The sequence below is a fragment of the Somniosus microcephalus genome, unplaced genomic scaffold, assembly GCF_052327205.1.
Source record: "Somniosus microcephalus isolate GS21.2 unplaced genomic scaffold, FLI_Smic_1.0 unresolved_chr4, whole genome shotgun sequence".
Taxonomy (NCBI): domain Eukaryota; kingdom Metazoa; phylum Chordata; class Chondrichthyes; order Squaliformes; family Somniosidae; genus Somniosus; species Somniosus microcephalus.
In genome coordinates this window covers 29,047,587-29,065,891 of record NW_028225182.1, presented here as the reverse complement: position 1 = coordinate 29,065,891, position 18,305 = coordinate 29,047,587, and the positions used below count along the sequence as shown (strand labels likewise).

At 48.1% G+C, this 18,305-nt stretch overlaps 2 protein-coding genes across 3 annotated transcripts in view; one reads left to right on the top strand and one right to left on the bottom strand.

Moving 5' to 3' along the window:
- The window catches only part of LOC147090077 (uncharacterized), a 305,953-nt gene that overhangs the window by 65,453 nt on the left and 222,195 nt on the right, over positions 1 to 18,305 (top strand). The window lies entirely within an intron of this gene.
- The window catches only part of LOC147090079 (uncharacterized), a 142,670-nt gene continuing 132,984 nt past the window's right edge, over positions 8,620 to 18,305 (bottom strand). For both annotated transcript variants that reach the window (XM_085977234.1, XM_085977235.1), the window contains one exon: positions 8,620 to 9,254. In XM_085977234.1, the coding sequence (XP_085833360.1) occupies positions 8,781 to 9,146 (366 nt within the window). In that variant the 5' untranslated portion in view covers positions 9,147 to 9,254 and the 3' untranslated portion in view covers positions 8,620 to 8,780. The remainder of the gene's footprint in view (positions 9,255 to 18,305) is intronic.

The window sequence follows — 18,305 nt, the reverse complement described above, 5'->3', positions numbered from 1 at the left end:
CCCATCGAGCCTGCACCGACACATATCCCACCCGATCCCCATAACCTCTACACCAACACATATCCCACCCGATCCCCGTAACCCCACGTATTTAATCCCCCTAACACTAAGGGTCAATTTATCATAGCCAATCAACCTAACCCGCACATCTTTGGACTGTGGGAGGAAACCGGAGCACCCGGAGAAAACCCACGCAAACACGGGGAGAATGTGCAAACTCCACACAGACAGTCACCCGAGGCCGGATTCGAACCCGGGTCCCTGGCGCTGTGAGGCAACAGTGCTAACCATGCTGGCATGGGTGGAAGATTGGCTATCTAACAGAAAACAAAGAGTTGGGATAAATGGTTCATTCTCGGGCTGGCAATCAGTAACTAGTGGTGTTCCGCAGGGGTCAGTGCTGGGACCCCAACTCTTTACAATCTATATTAACGATTTGGAGGAAGGGACCGAGTGCAACATATCCAAGTTTACCGACAATACAAAGATGGGAGGGAAAGCAGTGAGTGAGGAGGACATAAAAAACCTGCAAAAGGACATAGACAGGCTAAGTGAGTGGGCAGAGATTTGGCAGATGCAATATAATGTTGGAAAATGTGAGGTTATGCACTTTGGCAGAAAAAATCAAAGAGCAAGTTATTATCTAAATGGAGAGAAACTGCAAAGTGCTACAGTACAAAGGGATCTGGGGGTCCTGGTGCATGAAACACAAAAAGTTAGTATGCAGGTGCAGCAGGTGATCAGGAAGGCCAATGGAATCTTGGCTTTTATTGCAAGGGGGATGGAGTATAAAAACAGGGAAGTCTTGCTGCAGTTATACAGGGTATTTGTGAGGCCACACCTGGAATACTGTGTGCAGTTTTGGTTTCCATATTTAAGAAAAGATATACTTGCACTCGAGGCGGTTCAGAGAAGGTTCACTCGGTTGATTCCAGAGATGAGGGGGTTGACGTATGAGGAAAGGTTGAGTAGGTTGGGACTCTACTCATTGGAGTTCAGAAGAATGAGAGGCGATCTTATCGAAACATATAAGATTGTGAGGGGGCTTGATCGGGTGGATGTGGTGAGGATGTTTCCACTGATGGGTGAGATTAGAACTAGGGGGCATAATCTTAGAATAAGGGGCTGCCCTTTCAAAACTGAGATGAGGAGAAACTTCTTCACTCAGAGGGTAGTAAATCTATGGAATTTGCTACGCCAGTGAGCTGTGGAAGCTGCAACATTAAATAAATTTAAAATGGAGATAGACAGTTTCCTAGCAGATAAGGGAATTAGGGATTATGGGGAGAGGGCAGGGAAGTGGACGTGAGTCTAGATTCGGATCAGCCATGATCCTATTGAATGGTGGAGCAGGCCTGAGGGGCTGTATGGCCTACTCCTGCTCCTACTTCTTATGTTCTTATGTTCTTATGTTCCACACGGCCTGACCTTGGTCATCTTGTCAATCTTACATACTGTTATGGATAGCAAGCTGGTCACAAAACAGAAAACAGAGAGTAGGGGTTAAGAGTAGCTACTCAGACTGGCAAAAGGTGGGAAGTGGTGTTCCACAGGGATCGGCGCTGGGATCACTATTGTTCACCATTTACATAAACGATTTGGACATGTGAATCAGAAGAACAATTTCAAAGTTTGTCGATAACACCAAATTGGGAGGTAGAGTTAATACTGAGGAAGACAAAATGCAAGAAGACATTAATAAATTTAAGAATGGGCGTGCAATTGGCAAATGAATTTCACTGTAGATCAGTGTGAGGTGGTGTTAATGAATTTCACTATAGATCAGTGTGAGGTGGTGCGTTAATGAATTTCACGATAGATCAGTGTGAGGTGGTGTGTTAATGAATTTCACTATAGATCAGTGTGAGGTGGTGTGTTAATGGATTTCATTATAGATCAGTGTGAGGTGGTGTGTTAATGAATTTCACTATCGATCAGTGAGAGGTGGTGTGTTAATGAATTTCACTATAGATCAGTGTGAGGGGGTGTGTTAATGAATTTCACTATAGATCAGTGTGAGATGGTGTGTGTAATGTATATAGCTTTAAGGGGGGAACTATCTTTTACAGCTCATGTATACTGCAGTACCAGCAGTGACCACACCTTTATATAGAACTGAGTAGTAATCTGTACAGATCAGTTCCAGTGTGAGCCACGTTTAGTAAACACCTGTTGTACCGTTCTGCTGCAGTCTGTGTCTTATTATACACGGACACAACATCGGTGACAAGGCAAGTTTGAACCTACCTGCAACTCTGCATCACCTCCCGGGGATTCGTTCCTGGAGATCAGTGGATTGGAGGTCAAGGCCAGAGACTCGGGCGTCGACCACGGGCAACCACCCAGTCATCCAGCAGAGACTCGAGAATTGCGGGGGAGGCTGTCGAGAGCCAGGCTTGGCTTTCCAGTCGAGGTGGTCCAGCGAAATGGGCTGGCAACAGGTAGTGCGCAGACCCTTCCCGGACAGCAGCGGGCTAGAGCCCGACCGAGCGGCACAGCAAAGGGCCGAGCAGCGTCGATGGGGGAGAGAGAGAGAGGGCAGAGCGCACAGGGCGCAGCCAGTGTTCAGGGGCCGAGCAGCATCAGAGAGGGAGAGAGAGATGCACAGAAACCCGCGAGGCACCACCATTGCCATGAGGACTGCCGAGAGCGTCGTTGGCAGCAGCGCAGGAGAAGCGCGCAAAACCTACAGGGCACCGCCATTGCCATGAGAACTGCCGGGAGCGGCGTTGGCAGCAGCGGGGGAGGAAGGAAAGCACGGGAGATGCAATTTTAAGCCATTGGGAGACGCCATTTTAAACCATACCCAAAATGCCGAAGAGTGGCAGTATCACCGCATTTGACAATGAAGTCGAAGATTGGACTACATATGTCGAACGAATAGAGGTATACTGCAAGGCAAATGAGGTGTCAGATGACAAGACAGCGTCGGTATTGTTAAATTTAATGGGTGCAAAGACGTATGGTTTATTACGAAATCTAGTAACCCCAATGAAGCCAATGGAAAAGAGTTTTGAAGACATAGTAACGATACTACAGGAACATTTACACCCCACACCGCTGCTGATAGCAGAAAGATTCAAGTTTCACAAATGGAACCAACATAAGGATGAAAGCAATGCTGATTATTTAACAGAACTGCGCAAACTATCAAAACACTGCCAGTTTGGAGCGGGACTGGCAGATACCTTAAGGGACAAGTTTGTGTGTGGGCTTCAAAGTGAAGGTACCCAGAAATGGCTTTTATCTGAAAAGGACCTTACGCTGGAAAAGGCTTTCAGCATTGCGGTATCATATGAAGCAGCAGCACGGGGCGCTGCAGAGATACAACAGAGACCGCAAGAATATGGCACAAACGAAATGTCATATCGAACAGTGAAGTGCTATTGCTGCGGCAGAACAACACACGACCAGAATGATTGCTGGTTCAAAGACAAAGTGTGCAGACAGTGTGGAAAAGTAGGACACATAGCACGAGGCTGCAGGTCGGGAAAGAAAACCAGCAATAAGAAACCTACCAAAGAAAAGTACAAGAAGGTACATAAGATGACGGAGAATAGTTCAGATGAACAAAAGAGTGATAACGACTCCGAAAGCAGGGAACTGAGTTGTCTGAAACTACATAATGTGATCACAACGGAGGATCACCGAACCATTTGGGTCACTCTCAAGATAGCAGGAGTCCAGGTAAAGATGGAATTGGACACAGGATCAGCCCTAACAGTCATAAACTGATGGGACTACGAGTGGCTATTCTCACACATACCCTTGAGAGACACAAAAATTATTTTGAAGACGTACATGGGGCAAAAAGTCTACCCCAAAGGAAAAATAAGGGTGACCGTTATATATAATGGTAAGGAAACACCAAAACTAGACCTGTATGTATTGCAAGATGGAGGACCACCATTACTGGGACGTGAATGGATCCGGAAAATACAACTGGATTGGCATTCCATACAGGCACTGACTGTGGCTGACAAAAAGGATGAGGACGTCACACCTGGGCGACTGTCAAAGATCCTAACTGATGTGAAAGAAGTGTTCCAGCAAGGACATGGAACACTAAAAGGCATGACAGCGACGATTAAAATTGAAGAAAATGCAAGCCCCAAATTTTTTAAGGCCAGACCGCTATCTTATGCGATCCACCCAGCCGTCGAAGCAGAACTGGAGAGTCTGGAACATTCAGGTGTACTGTCCAAGGTAGGTTGGAGCGAGTGGGCTACACCCATCGTCCCTGTGATGAAAAAGTCATTGAGCAGCACACCTGGGGAACCAAGGAAGGTTCGCATCTGTGTGGACTTTAAGGTAACTGTGAACCCAGTCCTTCACACCGTACAATATCCACTTCCACGGATTGAAGATATTTTTGCCTCGCTATCTGGAGGGAAATGCTTCACTAAGATTGATCTGGCCCAGGTGTATCTGCAAATGGAGGTAGAAGAAGCATCAAAAAAAACCTCACAATCAACACCCATAAAGGTCTCTACCAATACAACCAGCTGGTATTCAGGGTAGCATCATCTCCGGCTATTTGGCAGAGGGCAATGGAACAAGTCCTGCAAGGGATCCCAGGGACCCAGTGTTATTTGGATGACATCCTGGTCACGGGCGAAAATGACAGTGATCACCTTGCCAACCTGGAGCAGGCGCTCACTAGATTGCAGGAATATGGGCTCCGAGCTAACCGCCCCAAATGCGAGTTTTTTAGAAAACAGATCTCGTATTGTGGCCACGTTATCGATAAAGAGGGGTTACATAAGTCACCAGAGAAGATTGAGGCAGTAGTCAAGGCTCCAGCACCGGAAAATGTGTCACAACTGAGGTCGTTCCTCGGGCTGGTAAACTACTACCATAAGTTCTTGCCAAATTTGTCTACAATACTACACCCACTGAACACCCTACTGCAAACTGGGGTGCCATGGAAGTGGAGTGACGAATGTAGATGAGCTTTCCAGAAGAGCAAAACACTAATCACATCGAAAGAGGTATTGGCCCATTACAACCCAGCATTACCAATTCGGTTGGCATGTGATGCGTCACCCTACGGCATTGGAGCGGTGCTGTCGCACAAATTCTCGGACGGCTCAGAGAGGCCAATAGCCTTAGCGTCATGATCACTAACCTCAGCCGAGCATAACTATGCCCAGATTGACAGGGAGGCCCTCAGCCTAGTGTGGGGAGTGAAAAAGTTCAATCACTATCTGCACGGGCAGAAATTCACCTTGCTGACTGATCACCAGCCTCTCGTCTCCATTTTTAATCCGAAGAAGGGCGTTCCGGTGATGACTGCGCAACGACTACAAAGATGGTCACTTTTTCTAGGGGCGCACCACTATGAGATTGAATATAAGGGCACGAAACAGCATGGAAATGCTGATGGGCTATCACGCCTGCCACTGCCTACTGCGGAGCAAGCACCAGCAGTGGATCCTGTCAAAATATTCCATTCGAGTATAGTTGAATACCTACCGGTAACTAATGCTTGTATTGAAAAGGTAACCCGAAATGACCCAACACTGTCTCGTGTATATGATTTGACGGTGAAGGGATGGCCAGCACATGGTGACTCACTGTTGCCAGCATTCTCGACAAGGAGAGAACAGCTGTCAGTGTGCCGGGGGACCTTGATGTGTGGATCCCGAGTGGTAATTCCACCCAAGTTAAGGGATAGAGTGCTCAATGAGCTTCATGAGGGTCATCTGGGAGGGGTAAAAATGAAAAGCCTAGCCAGTGCTTATGTGTGGTGGCTGGGAATCGATAAACAAATCGAGGACCTGACCAAGAGCTGCTCAGGATGCCAGAAAGTCCAAAATGCACTACCACAGGCCCCTCTACACCCATGGGAGTGGCCCTCATCTCCATGGCAACGGGTGCATATTGATTTTGCTGGTCCATTCATGGACTCAATGTTTTTAATAGCCATGGATGCGCACTCGAAATGGCCTGAGGTCATCAAAATGTCCTCCACCACCACGGAGAAAACTATTGCAGTCCTACGGACCATTTTTGCCAGGAATGGCTTGCCAGAACAGATTTGCTCTGACAACGGATCACAGTTTGTGTCCGAAGAGTTCTGGGGGTACTTGAAAAAGAATGGGGTAAGGCATTACACATCCGCCCCGTATCATCCAGCCACAAATGGATTGGCTGAGAGGTTCGTACAAACCTTTAAGAAGGCAATAAAGGCTATGTACAATGACAACATTCCGCTGCAGCACAAGGTGGACAATTTCCTGTTCGCCTACCGGAATGCGACACATGCAGTCACCAACCAGGCCCCCGCCATGATGTTCTTTAACCGAAGGTTAAGATCTCACCTGTATTTGCTCAGACCAAACGTACGAAGAGATGTTGAGAGTAAGCAATTCCAGCACATCCATGAGAAGCCAACAAGGAGCTTCAATGTAAGGCAACCAGTCTTGGCCCGCGACTACCGAACAGAAAAATGGCAGCCAGGAACGATATGCACACGGCAGGGCCCACTAATGTACACAGTGGATGTTGGGGAGAGCATCGTGAGACGCCATGCTGACCAGATCCTAGAGTCACAGGAACAAGTCAACCCCATGCCTCGCCCATACGTACCTGGTGATGAACCCGACGTACAGGTCGCATCTACCCCAGAAACAGTAGCATCGGAAGCTGATGAACCAACCGACGACAGGGGGCCAGAATCGCCTCCGCACCAAGAGCAAGACACTCGGGAAAGGTGCTATCCAGAAAGGACCAGGAAGCCTCCCCAAAGACTGAATATATAAATAGACTATTTTCAGCTAATGTTGCATGTTAAAAGTGTTAATTGTAATTAGTTTGATATTTAATTGTTAAATGAGTGTTATGGTACTGTTAATCTAAAGGGGAGGAATTGTAATGTATATACCTTTAAGGGGGGAACTATCTTTTACAGCTCATGTATACTGCAGTACCGGCAGTGAACACACCTGTATATAGCACTGAGTAGTAATCTGTACAGATCAGTTCCAGTGTGAGCCACATTTAGTAAACACCTGTTGTACCGTTCTCCTGCAGTCTGTGTCTTACTATACACGGACACAACAGTGTGTTAATGAATTTCACTGCAGATCAGTGTGAGGTGGTGTGTTAATGAATTTCACTGTAGATCGGTGTGAGGTGGTGTTAATGAATTTCACTGTAGATCAGTGTGAGGTGGTGTGTTAATGAATTTCACTATAGATCAGTGTGAGGGGGTGTGTTAATGAATTTCACTATAGGTTAGTGTGAGGTGGTGTGTTAATGAATTTCACTATGGATCAGTGTGAGGTGGCGTGTTAATGAATTTCACTGTAGAACAGTGTGAGGGGGTGTGTTAATGAATTTCACTATAGATCAGTGTGAGGGGGTGTGTTAATGAATTTCACTATAGGTTAGTGTGAGGTGGTGTGTTAATGAATTTCACTGTAGATCAGTGTGAGGGGGTGTGTTAATGAATTTCACTATAGATCAGTGTGAGGTGGTGTGTTAATGAATTTCACTATAGATCAGTGTGAGGTGGTGTGTTAATGAATTTCACTATAGGTCAATCTGAGGTGGTGTGTTTTGGTGGGAAGAATAAGGAGGCCACTCACTACTTGGACAAGGGGGTGAAATTGGGTTGCTTTGTGCCTCCCGCAATATTCAGCAGGAGGTTAGCGGCGGAGGTAGTCACTGCACCGCCGGCAATGATGTCATCACCACGCGCAGCATCCCGGCTGCAACCTTGGGTTGCGACCCCTGACCTATCACTGGAAGATATGTCCGACAGGGTCAGGGGTCGTTTCTGCAGCTGCGGCGACGCCACTTAAAGGGCAGGTGTCGGGCGGCAACTTTTTATTTTGGCTGACAGCCAGCACCTGCCCCCTTCCCCTTTCTACTTCGGGGTGTCGGCCGCGATCGCACAGCCTGGCGCTCCTCTTGATCTTACACCCCACTCCCCGGTGGTCCAGCAGGGCCCCGGTGTGTGCAGTGCTAGGCCCCTCCCCTTTAATCAGGGAGGGAGGTCTGTTATGACACGGTGCTATGTGCCGACGGGCGTGGCGCTGTTACACGAAGCGCTGTGAAATTCACTGGTAGCGCCTCAAGAGGGAGGGGAGCGCTTCCAGTAGCACCCTGCCTCCTGCCTGGGGCGCTACCACTGAATTTAATGCGCAGGGGCGCTAACTTTTTCGGGACGCTAAAATTAGCCCCAGCGCCACTGAATTCCTCCCTAAGAGTCTAAATGGGCTGGAGGAGCAGAGGGATCCAGGGACACAGATACACAAATCACTTAAAGTAGCAACACAGGTTAATAAGGCCATTAAAAAAAAAGCACTGGGCTATATTCCTAAAGGAGCCTTCTGTTCCGTGCCTATGAGCTCTGAACCATGACAGAGAGCGGCTGGGACACGTTTCTCACATGCCTCGAGATAACCCGCACGGCAACTTTGCTGTCAGTGAAGAGAGACAAGAAAGACCAAAGTGCCGTTTGCCCCTCTCAGTGTGGCCCTGAAGGACTGTGTCCAGGCTGGAGTTCTGTTCCCGCTGTATGATCCTCCCCCAGATTGTCCTTTGACCTCCAGCCACGTGATGCTAAACACTCAGGTGGGAAAGAAGAAAATCTACAATAATGTGTTTAAAACAAAGCTCGTTTATTTGACATCTGTCCAGAATATTAAACTCCAGCCCAGTTATAGGGGTTATTAACATCAGCAGAAACAAACCCCAACTGTCAGAATGAACATGGTTCAGTCCTGAATGTGATTAACAGCAGCAATAACAGCAGAATCCAACCCCTGCAGTCACTTGTGAACTCGGTGGTGTGTCAGCAGGTTGGATGAATTAGTGAATCCCTTCCCACACTCAGAGCAGGTGAATGGCCTCTCCCCAGTGTGAACTCGCTGATGTGTCTGAAGGTCGGATGACTGAGTGAATCCCTTCCCACACTCAGAGCAGGTGAAAGTCCTCTCTCCAGTGTGAACTCGCTGATGATTCAGCAGGTTGGATGAATTAGTGAATCCCTTCCCACACTCAGAGCAGGTGAACGGTCTCTCCCCGGTGTGAATGCGCTGGTGTCTCGATAGGCCAGATGGTTGGCTGAAGCCTCGTCCACACACAGAACACGTGTACGGTTTCTCCCCGCTGTGAATGGTGCTTTTTGCTTCCATGTTCAGCGGCCGATGGTATTCAGATCCGATGAGTCGAGTGACTCTGTCAGATCTTGAAGTGATGTTTGGTTTGAGCTTACCGTCTGTAAATCCTCCCCTTCCAGTGCCCTGTAAAATTAATATAAAACAGGGAACGTGACAGACAACCCACAAGAAAACAAAGGCAGGTTGTGAAATTGAGCTCAATGAATCTGGTCAATTGTGGGGCCGGCACTTGAAAAAAGTGACCATGAAAGCTGCCGGATTGCCATAAATACCCAACTGGTTCACTAATGTCCTTCAGGGAAGGGAATCCGCCACCTGGTCTGGGCCTACACAAGACTCTGGCCTCCATGGGAGGAGAGAGAGAGAGAGAGAGAGAGAGAGAGAGAGGTGGGAAGGGGGAGGGGGAGGGGGCGAAGGATAGGAACTTTATACATCTGCAACTCGACCAGAACTTTGATAGAACCTCCAAAACCCGCAACCTCCACCACCTAGAAGGACAAGGGCAGCTGTTGTATGGGAGCACCATCACCTCCAAGTTCCCCTCCAAGTCACACACCATCCTGACTCAGATATATTCATCGTTGCTGGGTCATAATCCTGGAACTCCTTACCGAACAACATTGTGGGAATACCTTCACCACACGGACTGCAGTAGTTCAAGAAGGTGACTCACCACCCCCTTCTCAACGGGAAACTGGGGATTGGCAATATTTGCTGCTCTTGCGAGCTACGTCCACATCCCAAGAATGAATTAAAAGAAATCTGTAGATGTAAACTGGATCAAAAGCCTCTACAGAAATACTTGTTCCTAAAACAATACTCTTTTACATTGTATGGACAGTGTCTGTGTAACAACCTAATCTCCCCTAGAATCCACCTCCCTCGATAGTCTCACATTGGAAATTGTTGGGTCCTCCTGGGCTCAGAAGTACTGGGGGTTAAACCCAGCAGCTTCTCCTCCATCTCCACTCCAGCTCAAACTGAAACATAGAAACATAGAAGATAGGAGCAGGAGTAGGCCATTCAGCCCGTCGAGCCTGCTCCACCATTCAATGTGATCGTGGCTGATCATCCAAGTTCAGTACCTGGTACCTGCTTTCTCCCCATACCCCTTGATCCCTTTAGAAACATACATAGAAACATAGAAGATAGGAGCAGGAGTAGGCCATTCGGCCCCTCGAGCCTGCTCCGCCATTCGATGAGATCATGGCTGATCATCCAAACTCAGTACCCCGTACCTGCCTTCTCCCCATATCACTTGATACCTTTAGCTCTAAGAAATATATCTAACTCTTTCTTGAATATATTTAAAGACTTGGCCTCAACCGCCTTCTGTGGTAGAGAATTCCACAGGTTCACCACTCTCTGGGTGAAGAAATTCTTCCTCATCTCTGTCCTAAATGGCTTACCCCTTATCTTTAGACTATGACCCCTGGTTCTGGACTCTCCGACCATCGGGAACATTCTACCTGCATCTAGTTTGTCCAGACCTGTCAGAATTTTATAAGTTTCAATGAGATCCCCTTTCATTCTTCTAAACTCCAGCGAGTACAAGCCCAATCATCCCAATCTCTCCTCATACGTCATTCCTGCCATCCCAGGTATCAGCCTGGTGAATCTTCGCTGAACTCCTTCCACGGCAAGAACATCCTTCCTCAGATAAGGCGACCAAAACTGCACACAATACTCAAGATGTGGTCTCGCCAAGGCCCTGTACAACTGCAGCAAGACATCCTTGTTCCTGTACTCAAACCCTCTCACTATGAAGGCCAACATACCATTTGCCTTCTTAACCGCCTACTGCACCTGCATGCTTACCTTCAGCGACTGGTGCACAAGGACACCCAGGTCTCGTTGCACTTCCCCTTTTCCCAATCTATTACCATTCAGATAATAATCTGCCTTCCTGTTTTGGCCACCAAAGTGGATAACCTCACATTTATCCACGTTATATTGCATCTGCCATGCTTCTGCCCAATCACCCAACCTGTCCAAACCATCCTGTCATTTCTCGGCATCCTCCTCACAGCACATACGCCCACCCAGCTTTGTGTCGTCTGCAAATTTGGAGATATTACATCTAGTTCCCTTGTCTAGATCATTAATATATATTGTGAATAGCTGGGGACCAAGGACCGATCCCTGCAGTACCCCACTTGTCACTGCCTGCCGCTCGGAAAAAGACCCGTTTATTCCAACTCTTTGCTTTCTGTCTGCCAGCCAGTTCTCTATCCAAGTCAATACCTTGCCCCCAATCCCATGTGCCTTAACTTTACACGCTAATCTCTTATGCGGGACCTTATCAAAAGCCTTCTGAAAGTCCAAATACACAACATCCACTGGTTCTCCCTTATTTATTTCACTAGTTACATCCTCAACAATGAAGCAACAAAAAGACCTACACAGGCGGCCAGGGACCTACCTTCCATCAGCCTGAAATAAAACTCTTCCTGACAGCCACTGACTAATGGCGGCCGCAGCACCCACAATCCCCCGTGCCCCAGAAACCGCTCTATCTAATGCGCTGATTTCCCCGCTGAGAGTGTGCATGCCCCTCGGGGCCGCGGGCCATTCTGGGAGCCTGGCTCCTGTCCTTTTCCCGATTCGGACTCGGTGGAACCGGCTGAAGAAACGACGGCTCGGATGGGGGAGGCGCTGCACCCTGGGTTTCCTGGTGCCGGGGCTCTGGCCGCACGTCTGCCGCTCTGATTCTGATTGAGTTTTTTGATGAGGTAACAGAGGGTTGATGAGGGCAATGCGGTTAAGGTGGTGTACTTTTATTTCCAAAAGGTGTTCGACAAGTGCCACATAATAGGCTTGCCAGCAAATTTGAAGCCCATGGAATAAAAGGGACAGTGTCAGCATGGATACAAAATTGGCAAAGTGACAGAAAACAGAGAGCAGTGGTGAACGGTTGTTTTTCAGACTGGAGAAAGGTACACAGTGGTGTTCCCCAGGGATCAGTACTAGGACCACTGCTTTACTTGATATATATTAATGACTTAGGCTTGGGTGTACAGGGCACAATTTCAAATTTGCAGATGACAGAAAACTTGGAAGTAAAGTGAACAGTGAGGGAGGAGAGTGATAGATTTCAAGAAGACAGACAGGCTGGTGAAATGGGCGGTCATGTGGCAGATGAAATTTAACGCAGAAAAGTGCAAAGTGATACATTTTGGTAGGAAGAACCAAGTGAGGCAATATAAACTAAAGGATACAATTCTAAAATGTGTGCATGAACAGAGAGACCTGGGGGTATGTGTGCACAAATCGTTGAAGGTGGCAGGGCAGGTTGAGAAAGCGGTTAAAAAAGTATACGGGATCCTGGGCTTTATAAATAGAGGCACAGAGTACAAAAGCAAGGAAGTGATGATGAACCTTTATAAAACACTGGTTCGGCCTCAACTGGAGTATTGTGTCCAATTCTGGGCCCCGCACTTTAGGAAGGATGTGAAGGCCTTGGAGAAGGTGCAGAAAAGATTTACAAGAATAGTTCCAGGGATAAGGGATGAGGGACTTCAGTTATGTGGATAGACTGGAGAAACTGGGGTCGTTCTCCTCAGAGCAGAGAAGGTAGAGAGGAGATTTGATAGAGGTGTTCAAAATCATGATGGGTCTGGACAGGGTAGAAACTGTTCCCATTGGCGGAAGGGTCGAGAACCAGAAGACACAGATTTAAGGTGATTGGCAGAAGAACCAAAGGCGACATGAGGAAAAAAATGTTTATGCAGCGAGTGGTTAGGATCTGGAATGCACTGCCTGAAAGGGTGGTGGAGGCAGATTCAATCACGGCTTTCAAAAGGGAATTGGATAAGTACCTGAATGGAAAAGAATTGCAGGGTTACGGGGAAAGGGCGGGGAGTGGGACTCGCTGAAGTGGTCTTGCAGAGAGCCGGCACGGGCTCGACGGGCTGAATGGCCTCCTTCTGTGCTGTAACCATTTTATGATTCTATAAAATATTAGAAAGTTTGTTCCACAGAAGCACAAGGTTTATCTGCTTTTATTGATGAATTTAAAAAGTCTGTATTAAAACCTGAGCCAGTGTGTTGTGAGCCAAAGAGCCTTTTGTCCAATGCGGGGAATAAAGGCCCACAGCCTCCCCGGGCCCCGGGCCCTGAACAAGGGACTGGAGAAACTCGCTGCCCCGCGGATCAGACAATCAGCCAGTGCTAGTCCCACCCCTTGGGCTCCCCGATTGGTTGGAGGACCCGCCACCGGCTCGCTCCTTCAGCCCCGCCCCGCTCGCTCCCTATTGGTCGGAAGCTCCCATCAATCAGGCCCTGGGCCCAGGTCACGTGTCCCTGAGGAGATCACGTGCTCCGTCCAATTGACGCCGCTTGGTCTGGGGCCTCGCAGACTCTCAGGTTTTTCTATTTCTCTCTATTCTCTCCCAATCCACCCCTCCCCCCACCCTGCGCGATTCTCCACCCAATCGGAGCGGAGAAAACTCACTTTGCGTCACCGATTGCGACTCTGGACCCGACACCAAGGCGTTTCCCCGGAATGCCCCGCGCCGACTCCGTCCGGCAGGATCCGAGTGCGCAGGCGCAGCTCCGAGTGGGGGAGGGGGGTTGGCCCCCTCTGGGCATGCACGGTTATTACCCTTGGTGACCGGGAGGGGTCGCTGTGCCGGACTTGGTCCGAACCGCCGCTTCCTGTGCGCATGCGTGGACTATCATCTGTCAATCAACCATCAGCCAGAAGAGGTCGCTGGTGAGACCAGTGAAGAAAGAAAGACTTGCATTTCTATAGTGCCTTTCACCACCACCGGATGTCCTAAAGTGCTTTACAGCTAATGAAGTACTTTTGAAGTGTAGTCACTGTTGTAATGTAGGAAATGCGGCAGTCAAATAGCGCACAGCAAGCTCCCACAAACAGCAATGTGATAATGACCAGATAATCTATCTTTTTGTTAACTCTGTTTCTCTCTCTACGGATGTTGCCTAGCCTGCTGAGTGTTTCCAGCATTTCCTGTTGTTATTTCAGATTTCCAGCATCCGCAGTATTTTGCTATTATCCTTTTGTTACATTGATTGAGGGATAAACATTGGCTAGGACACCGGGGATATTTCCCCTGCTCTTTCCCACATTACAACAGTGACTACACCTCAAAAGTACTTCATTGGCTGTAAAGCACTTCAAGACGTCTGCTGGTCATGAAAGCACTATATAAATGCAAGTCTTTCTTTCTCAAAATAGTGTCATGGGATCTTTTACATCTACCTGAGAGAGCAGACAGGGCCTCAGTTTAATGTCTCATCCGAAAGGCGCCACCTCTGACAGTGCCTCAGTACTGCACTGGAGTGTCAGCCTGAATTTTTGTGTTCAAGTCTCTGGAGTGGGACTTGAACCCACAACCTTATGCCTCAGAGGCAAGAATGCTACCATAGAGTCATAGATTTATACAGCACAGAAAGAGGCCCTTCGGCCCATCGTGTCCGCGCCGGCCATCAAGCCCTGTCTAATCTAATCCCATTTTCCAGCACTTGGTCCGTAGCCTTGTATGCTATGGCGTTTCAAGTGCTCATCTAAATGCTTCTTGAATGTTGTGAGGGTTCCTGCCTCGACCATTCTTTCAGGCAGTGAGTTCCAGATTCCAACCACCCTCTGGGTGAAAAAGTTTTTCCTCAAATCCCCTCTAAACCTCCTGCCCCTTACCTTGAAACTGTGCCCCCTGGTCATTGACCCCTCCACTAAGGGGAAAAGTTCCTTTCTATCTACCCTATGCCCCTCATAATTTTGTACACCTCAATCAGGTCCCCCCTCAGCCTTCTCCGCTCTAAGGAAAACAACCCCAGCCTGTCCAGTCTCTCTTCATAGCTGAAGTGCTCCAGCCCAGGTAACACCCTGGTGAATCTCCTCTGCACCCTCTCCAATGCAATCACATCCTTCCTATAGTGTGGCAACCAGAACTGCACACAGTATTCCAGCTGTGGCCTAACTAGCGTTTTGCACAGCTCCATCATAACCTCCCTGCTCTTGGCTTCATTAGCCGAGGCATAGAATATAAGTATCCCATATGCCTTCTTAACCACCCTATCTAGCTGTCCTGCTGCCCTCAGGGATCTATGTACATGCACACCAAGGTCCCTCTGATCCTCTGTCCTTCCTAGGGTTCTACCATTCATTGTGTATTCCCTTGTTAGTCCTCCCAAAATGCATCACCTCACACTTTTCAGGGTTAAATTCCATTTGCCACTGTGCTGCCCATCTAACCAACCCGTCTATATTCTCCTGTAGCCTGAGGCCTCCTGCCTCGCTATTTACCACTCCACCAATTTTCATGTCATCTGCGAACTTACTGATCATACCTCCTACATTCATATCTAAATCATTAATGTACACTACAAACAGCAAAGGACCCAGCACCAATCCCTGCGGTAATCCACTGGACACAGGCTTCCAGTCACAAAAACAACCTTCGACCATCACCCTCTGCCTCCTGCCACTAAGCCAATTTTGGATCCAATGTGCCAAATTGCCCTGGATCCCATGGGCTCTCACCTTCTTGACCAGTCTCCCATGTGGAACTTTGTCAAAAGCCTTACTGAAGTCCATGTAGACTACATCAACTGGACTGCCCTCATCCACACACCTAGTCACCCCCATCGAAAAATTCAGTCAAATTGGTTAGACATGATCTCCCCCTGACAAAGCCATGCTGACTATCCTTGATTAATCCTTGCCTCTCCAAGTGGAGACTAATTCTGTCCCTCAGAATTTTTTCCAATAATTTCCCTACCACTGATGTTCAGCTCACTGGCCTGTAATTCCCTGGTTTATCCCTACTACTACCCTTCTTGAATAATGGTACTACATTAGCTATTCTCCAGTCCTCTGGCACCTCCCCTGTGGCCAGAGAGGTTCTGAAAATTTGTGCCAGAGCCCCTGAAATCTCCTCCCTTGCCTCACACAGCAGGCTGGGATACATCTCGTCTGGGCCTGGGGGTTTATCCACTTTTTGGCCTGCTAAAACCGCTAGTACCTCCTCCCTCTCGATGCTAATATGTTCAAGTATATCACAGTCCCCTTGCCCGATTTCTATGTCTACATCGTCTTCCTCCATAGTGAACACAGATGCAAAAAATTCATTTAAAACCCCGCCTACATCATCTGGCTCTACACACAGATTGCCACTTTGGTCCCTAATGGGCCCTACCCTTTTCCTGGTTATCCTCTTGCCCTTAATATACTTATAAAACATCTTAGGATTTTCCTTTATTTTGCTCACCAGTGTTATTTCATGGCCCCTCCTCGCTCTCCTAATTTCTTTTTTAATATGCCCCTGCACTTTTTATACTCCTCTCGGGCTTCCTCCGTCTTTAGTCTTTTGTAACTGCCAAAAGCCCCCCTTTTTTTCCTAATGCATTTTTGTATATCCCTTGTCATCCAAGGTTCCCTTTGCTTGTTGGTACCACCCTTGACCTTTATGGGAACATGTTGGCATTGTACTCTCTCTATTTCCCTTCTGAAAGTCTCCCACTGCTTTGATGTGGATTTTCCTATAAGTAGCTGCTCCCAGTCCACTTTGGCCAGATCCTGCCTTATCATATTAAAATCGGCCTTCCCCCAATTTAGAACCCTTATTTCCGGGCCGTCTTTGTCTTTTTCCATGACCACCTTAAATCTCACCGAATTATGGTCACTGTCGCCAAAATGCTCTCCTACTGACACTTCCACCACTTGCCTGGCTACATTCCCTAGAATTAGGTCCAGTACCGCCCCCTCTCTTGTAGGACTTTCTACATGTTGGCTCAAAAAGCTCTCCTGGATGCACTTTAAGAATTCTGCACCCTCTAAGCCTTTCATACTCTGACTATCCCAATTAATATTGGGGAAGTTGAAATCCCCCACTATTATTACCCTATTATTTTTGCACTTCTCTGAGATTTGCCTACATATCTGTTTCTCTATCTCCCCCTGACTGTTTGGGGGCCTATAGTACACTCCCAACAAAGTGCTTGCCCCCTTTTCGTTTTTAACTTCTACCCATATGGCCTCATTAGAGGAACCCGCTAATATATCATCCCTCCTTACAGCAGTAATTGACTCCTTAATTAATATTGCAACACCCCCTCCCCTTTTACACCCCCCTCTGTCTCGCCTGAAGATTCTATACCCCGGAATATTGAGCTGCCAGTCCTGACCCTCCCTCAACCATGTCTCTGTGATAGCAACAATATCGTACTCCCATGTGTTCAACAACAACTTCAGTTCATCCACCTTATTTGCAAGATTCCTTGCATTAAAATAAATGCCTTCCAGCCTTGCCATATTCCCTTTTGCCTTCACATATTTGCTCTGCCTTCCCAGCTGACTTGTTTTTTCCTCCGTATTTGGCTGTAATTCACCCCCTACCATAGCTCCACTCTGTATCCCATCCCCCTGCCAAGTTAGTTTAAACGCCCCCCAACAGTGCTAGCAAACCTCCCCGCAAGGATATTGGTCCCCCTCTGGTTCAGGTGTAAACCGTCCGACTTGTACAAGTCCCACCTTTCCCAGAAGCAGACCCAGTGATCCAGGAAACTAAAGCCCTCCCTCCTGCACCAACTCTTTAGCCACGCATTCATCTGTTCTATCTTCCTATTCGTATACTCACTGGCATGTGGCACCGGGAGTAATCCAGAGATTACAACCTTTGAGGTCCTGCTCTTTAATCTTCTACCTAGCTCCCTAAATTCTTGCTGCAGGACCTCATCCCTCTTTTTACCTATGTCGTTGGTACCAATGTGGACCACGACCTCTGGCTGTTCGCCCTCCCCCTCCAGAATGCCCTGCAGCTGCTCAGTGACATCCTTGACCCTGGCACCAGGGAGGCAACAAACCATCCTGGATTCACGTCTACGGCCACAGAAACGCCTATCTGTTCCCCTTACTATAGAATCCCCTACCACTATTGCTCTCCCACTCTTTTACCTCCCTTCCTGGGCAGCAGGAGCACCCCCAGTGCCAGGAAGTTGGCTGCTGCTGCCTTCCTCTGGTAAGTCATCCCCCTCAACAGTATCCAAAGCGGTATACCTGGTTGAAAGGGGGATGGCCACAGGGGTCCCCTGCATTACCTGCCTGCTTCTATTGTTCCGCCTGGTGGTCACCCATTTCCCTTCTGCCTGTGCAGCCCCACCCTGCAGTGTGATCAACTCACTGTACGAGTAATTCGCGACCCTCTCAGCATC